At 35.4% G+C, this 6,256-nt stretch overlaps 2 protein-coding genes across 2 annotated transcripts; both read left to right on the top strand.

Annotated features, from left to right (window-relative positions):
- The first annotated feature begins 1,439 nt into the window (after positions 1-1,439).
- On the top strand, positions 1,440-2,188 carry LOC107853486. Its single transcript, XM_016698477.2, has 2 exons — positions 1,440-1,812; positions 1,902-2,188. Exons 1-2 carry the CDS (start codon positions 1,551-1,553, stop codon positions 1,949-1,951), a joined length of 312 nt encoding a protein of 103 aa, XP_016553963.2. The 5' UTR covers positions 1,440-1,550; the 3' UTR covers positions 1,952-2,188.
- A 1,593-nt stretch (positions 2,189-3,781) lies between these two features.
- On the top strand, positions 3,782-5,867 carry LOC107853488 (methionine gamma-lyase-like). Its single transcript, XM_047402574.1, has 2 exons — positions 3,782-4,530; positions 5,159-5,867. The coding sequence occupies exons 1-2, from the start codon at positions 3,831-3,833 to the stop codon at positions 5,722-5,724; spliced, it is 1,266 nt and encodes a 421-aa protein (XP_047258530.1). The 5' UTR covers positions 3,782-3,830; the 3' UTR covers positions 5,725-5,867.
- Positions 5,868-6,256: the final 389 nt, after the last annotated feature.

Raw genomic sequence — 6,256 nt, 5'->3', positions numbered from 1 at the left:
TAAATAATATGGATTTAATGAATGAGATGTCAAACTAGTGCAAATACAATAGTCTATAAGGCTATTTTGGTCTTTTAAAAATAAAATTGTAAAAGAACATAGTGTCCATGGATTATTAGAAGTTTGATGCCATATTGTAATTATAAGAACAACATTAATTCTCTACTCGGCTACTCAGCGTTTACCATGAGCACAATAATTCTCGAGGGTTAATCTTCAATCGGACCTATGCGCATAGAAATTGTGTACCTGAGACTGTCTCTTAACTCCCAAGTCTTGAAACACGATTACAATCAGATTTATAACTGTTGAATGATGTATATGATAATGCAGTAATAGATAAGTAATAGGCTCTGTTCGGCTCGATAGATGGCAGGCTCAGAACAAGAGGATAAAGACAAGAGGGAAGTTTAGTTATTAAGTTCTTAAATGCATTTACTTTCTATTTAGAGAGAGGGCTTCAAGTTCTTAAAAAAGAGTGTACGAGACAACTCACGTTCATTGCCCTGTTCTGTAACTTCTCTTCTTTCATCCGTCCACGAGGCTGTGGTTGCACATACCTGTCTTACAGATAGAGTCAAGCACGAACGGTTTTTTTTTATAAAGCTTTCGTATGAGATATTCGAACACTCTTTAAGGTTTTCATCTCAGTTTATATTTAGCCTAACCGTGAGCAGTCTATGTTTGTAATTTCGTATATTTCGCTTCTCCAACGTCTTACTGAGTTTTCCCCTCATCTTTTTGCTTATTTGTCCATTCGTATCCTTTATTTTCAATTTCTTATCCTTGTTGTGATTCTTTTTTTCTTTGTAGTATGCAAATTCTATTTAGGATTTCTAAACTAATAAAGTCTACCATAACATGTGAAAAATATGTTCATTCTATATATAATGCTTATACTTGCACGTAATTATAACCACTGGGTAGGTGTGGAGCTATAGTATTAAATACAATAAGATAGGTGGCCTAATATCACTTTAAGTTTAACGAGATTCTTTATCTTTCCTGCTAAATATATTTTAAAAGAAATATTAACCTATAAATCTATTATCGGCGAAAGTTCAGTAGCCTCATCCTCTCTTAACTGTAAATTCTGATTCGAGCCTCGGAATAAAATGTATTTTGCTAAGAAGTGCTTTTTTCTTTAACCAAACTTGGGTGCCTCAAAATTGAATTGATCAGAATATTTAATATAGATACGAAACATCAGATGAAAAAAATTAATTGAGACCCCCAAAATTTGGTGGTCTAAAGTCATTGCTTTAGTGACTTGACTGACTGGCCAACCCAGTTCATAAACTAAAAAATCCTGGCCCCGCATCTGCGATATTATATACAAATAGCTATAGCATCTAGACCTTTAAGCTGGCTCCCTTTGGTCTATAAGTCTGGTACATGGGTTTTTCTATCACATAGTGGGCTGCACGATATACATTTTCTCCTTTCTAGCAACTCTATTAATTGAAAACTCCCTACCATAAGCATCTCAATAATAATATACAATATATGTGTATATATTTTGCTTTACTCTCTGCAAAATTAATATAATTATGGCTAGTGATTTGCGAAAATCATTCGAAGAAGAACGTGCAGGAGCTATAATTGCATATGGCGCTGAAGATTGTAATCGCCATATTGCAGAGCTCCTGCACGACTTGAGATTTCCCAAAGGGGTACTTCCTCTTAAATTTGGCTATGTTCATGAAACTGGATTTGCATGGATGAAACAAAAGGCTCCCTACGAGCATTATTTTGCTTCAATTAAAATGGTTGTGAGCTACGCGACTGAGGTCACTGCATACGTGGAGAAAGGTAATATAGTATCTCATCTAAAAATTTAAGCGCTTATTGAAAAGAACATAACATATTTTTGATTATCTAATTATATTATATTTCGACAGGTAAGATGAAGAAAATAAGTGGTGTTAAGGGTAAGCAAATACTTCTTTGAGTGCCTGCAGATGAGATGAGCATTAATGAAGATCAAAAGAAGATTCAATTGAAAGGTCGTATGGGAATTGGAAGGTCTTATCCCATTACTGCTTTTATGACTGATGAGGAAAAACAAAAGTACATGGAGAATAAAGCCAATGAATAGTGGCACTTGTAATCTAATTATACTGGTATGGTTCAAACTTTGTGTATCATGTCTGTTGAAATTAATCTATTGAATAAACTCTTTTCCATAGAATTCCGACTCATGACAAAAAGACAGGAAACAAAGGTGTAATAAAACATGAAACAAGATGAAATAACACGAATAAGGCACCCACAGTATTACGTACTATACACTATCAAATCGAAAGCACACACCTCACCCAAACCCTCCTAGCTAGAAACTCCAACCTATGCACAAAGCCCTACGACTAATAGCAAGCTAAGGCTACAACCACATGCCCTCTAACCTAATTCACATCCTCTATACCTTCCTATCTAGGGTCATGTGATCCCTAGTAAGATGTAACTGCTCCATGTCACGTCTAATAATAACCCCCTCCAGTATTTCTTCGGTCTGTCTCTACCCCGCCTGAAATTATCCAAAGTCAATCTCTCACATCTACGAACTGGGGCATCAATGCCCCTCCTCATAACATACCAAAAACCATCTCAACTTCGTTTTTCGCATCTTGTCCTCCACAAAAGTCACTCTCATCTGATATATATTTATTGTAACTCAGATATTTTACATATAAATTTATAGATCTAGGATTGGCGGCCAACCTCTTGGATGTGCATAGACCATGTGAGTAAGAATACAACTATCTATGGACCGTTGTGGAGGCTAGGGTGATATCACACTCTATATATGCGTTACTTCTTAATTTCAATTTATGTGTCATATTGCCTAATAACTAGTAATTAATTAACTAAATAATTAATTTGAATTTACGATCTTAAAATGTCATTAAATTTATACATAGATTAAGAAATATAACACATAATGCAACAATTCCATTGTTTAAGATGGTTAAATTTTTATTACTCCCTCCATTCCTTTTTAGTAAATTTTATTTGCAAAGTTTGGCAGATCAATCACTAGAATTTTGTTTGTATTACCATGCAAATTCTAATTGTGGGTACCAAGTACTCTACCATATATTATTGCATGTAAGAAATATAAGTGTCTCTTAATTTCTCTGTTAGGTTTATACTTGCACGTAATCACCACCAATTAGCTATATCGTGTGGAATCAACTGAAGTAGTAGCCAGTAAAATTCCACAAGTGAAGTTCAGAAAGGGTAAAGTAAAAAATGTACACAGACTTTACCACGATATCGAGGAGTTAGAGAGGTCGTAATTTCCAAAAAAAGCTCAACTCAAGTGTAGCTAATCTAGGTACAAAGAAGAGGAACAAATTTTCAATGATATGACAACTTGGGATAGTGCCAAATCAACCGTAAAAACAATAATCAGCCATAAAATAGTGTAATAATCACAACACAATAAATGACAACAAATACTATATAATGCAACAACAATAATAACAATGTATCCAATATTCCACAAGTAAAGTGTAGGGAGGGTAAAGTCAAAAGTGTACATAGACCCTTATACCACACTACCTCGGAGAGTTAGAGAAGAGGAACACATTGAAGATGATATGACAACTCGGGACAATGCAGAATCTACCATAAAAACAAATAATCAACCACAAATAATGTAATAATCAAAATAGAATAAACAACAACAAAGACAGATATCGATGACAAGTCGACAACATAGTACTATATAATGCATTCCTCCCAAAACCATTCTTCAATCTTTTATTAGCGGGAAACAATTGCTTTTATCTTTCACCCAAATAACAAGGTAACTTCATCTTATACTTATGGCGGGTAACAATGAACGTGGTCATCATGAAAACTTCATCGTGGACGATCCAACAGCTGCATTAGCAAATGTCCGCCATGAATTCGGCGAGCATGGCGGCGTTAACATGTCCATAGAAGCCTCCATCACATTCACTGTCATGGAATCAGAGAATTTACCCCGCATGTTCACTGGCGAACTTGGCCCTGACAGTAATTTCTTCATCTACGGTTGCCACTTCAATCCCACTGTCCTCAATTTGAGCCGCCTCATGGCGGCTCTCGAGGGCACTGAGGCAGCTTACTGTACTTCCTCAGGCATGTCAGCCATCTCATCTGTGATTCTCCAGCTGTGTAGCTCTGGTGACCATGTGGTGGCTTCACGTACATTGTATGGCGGGACACATGCTTTGTTCATGCATTTTTTGCCTAAGAAATGTAATATAACAACTTCGTTTGTTGATATTAGGGATTTGGATATTGTTGATGAAGCAATTGTGGAAGGGAGAACGAAGGTGTTGTTCTTTGAGTCAATTTCTAATCCAACATTGATGGTTTCGAATATACCAGAGTTGTGCAGGATAGCACATGATAAAGGGGTGATTGTGGTGGTGGATAATACATTTGCTCCGATGGTGATGTCGCCGGCGAGATTGGGCGCCGACGTCGTTGTTCATAGTGTTTCTAAATATATTAGTGGTGGTGCGGATGTTATTGCAGGTAAAAATTCACTTGTATGTGGTGTCATTGTTTTCACGTGCATGCATGGTAAATTATATCTCAAGTTTTTCAGTTACCATCTAACAGATACTTGCTATGAAAATTTACTGTGTTATAGGTCAATTTAAGCTCATTCTGTAAACAATTACTTTCACTCTTTCAATTTGTTTTCCTGCTTTGAAAGATATGCAAATTATATGGGATCTTAAACATGTCACGTGGAAAGTTAAACTAAAACATTGTCGAGGAAAAGAAAGATACTACATTTTTTTTGAAACGGACTAAAAAGAAAAATATGACAAACAAATTGAAATAGTGAAAGTATATATTAATGTTGTACAAAACATAAACACTAAGGGTACTAATTTACATATGAGTTTTAAGTGTAAAAAACATTGCCAGAGTTTCTGGTCATCAAAAGTCTATCAACACATAAGCCTCTTATGTATATAAGTTGTATAATCTTGAAAAATAAAACATATTATTTGTTCCAGTAAGTAAAGGCAATCACATATTTTAAAATTCGACTACATGTATGTAACTTAAACTTGTTGTGCATGTCTATAAACTTAAAATCCTGGATCTGCATCAGAAATTTAATTAACATGTATTTTTGTTTTGCGCTTAGGTGCAATTTGTGGACCAGCAAGTCTGATTAACTCCATGATGGATCTTCGTCAAGGTGCACTTATGCTACTAGGTTCAACCATGAATGCCAAGATCGTGTTCGAACTTTCAGAGAGACTTCCACACTTAGGCCTAAGAATGAAAGAGCATTGTAATAGAGCTCTTGTCTTTGCTACTAGAGTGAACAATCTTGGGCTCAAAGTCATTTATCCAGGTTTAGAAACCCATCCAGACCAGGCACTTCTCAAGTCCTTAGTCAATAATAAAGAGTATGGTTATGGTGGGATTTTGTGTGTAGACATGGAAACTGAAGAAAGGGCTAATAGTTTAATGAATGTTTTGCAAAATTGTACACAATTTGGGTTGATGGCAGTGAGTTTGGGTTATTATGAGACACTTATGTCATGTTCAGGGAATAGTACAAGTAGTGAAATGAACAATAAAGAGAAGGAGTTGGCTGGGATTTCACCTGGATTAGTGAGAATGTCAATTGGTTATTATGGTACATTGGAGCAAAAATGGAACCAATTTGAGAAAGCATTGTCACGAATGCAACATATAAAGTGAATGAACCAGCGGATGGGTTGCTCTTTCCTTAACCAGAGGTCTCAGGTTCGAGCCCTGGGTATGGAAAAATCCTTGGTAGGGAGCGCTCCCCCGAATAGGGCCCTATGCGGCGCAAATCCAAACTAGTCAGACTCCAATACGGATACCGGACACCGGATGGAAAACTACAAAAAAAGTGAATGAATAAGGAAAGATTTTCTTAGTTTTTGATTTTATTGTCTTGTATAGTAAAAACTTAGCACCTACTATTGGTTGCTCAATAAAAGAAGAAAAATATTACCTCCTTTCATTATAAATTTTATTGTAATATGAGTAATTTCTTTAATCTATCATCATTAATATAATACAATGAGTACCTGACTAATTTTCCTTTCCAATGTTCCCTTTGGTGTAATTAATCTTCTTAGCATTTTTTTTCAGATAATTTCTTTACAAGAAATACAATATATAGACTTAATTATATTTAAAAAGTTAACATAGTCGACCACCCAATCTCTTCAACTAAAAATAGCCAACAATGAACGTAAGCAAT

This window comes from Capsicum annuum, chromosome 1 (assembly GCF_002878395.1).
Source record: "Capsicum annuum cultivar UCD-10X-F1 chromosome 1, UCD10Xv1.1, whole genome shotgun sequence".
Classification (NCBI taxonomy): Eukaryota; Viridiplantae; Streptophyta; class Magnoliopsida; order Solanales; family Solanaceae; genus Capsicum; species Capsicum annuum.
The sequence above is the reverse complement of the archived record's forward strand: the minus strand, read 5'-3'. Positions and strand labels throughout refer to the sequence as shown.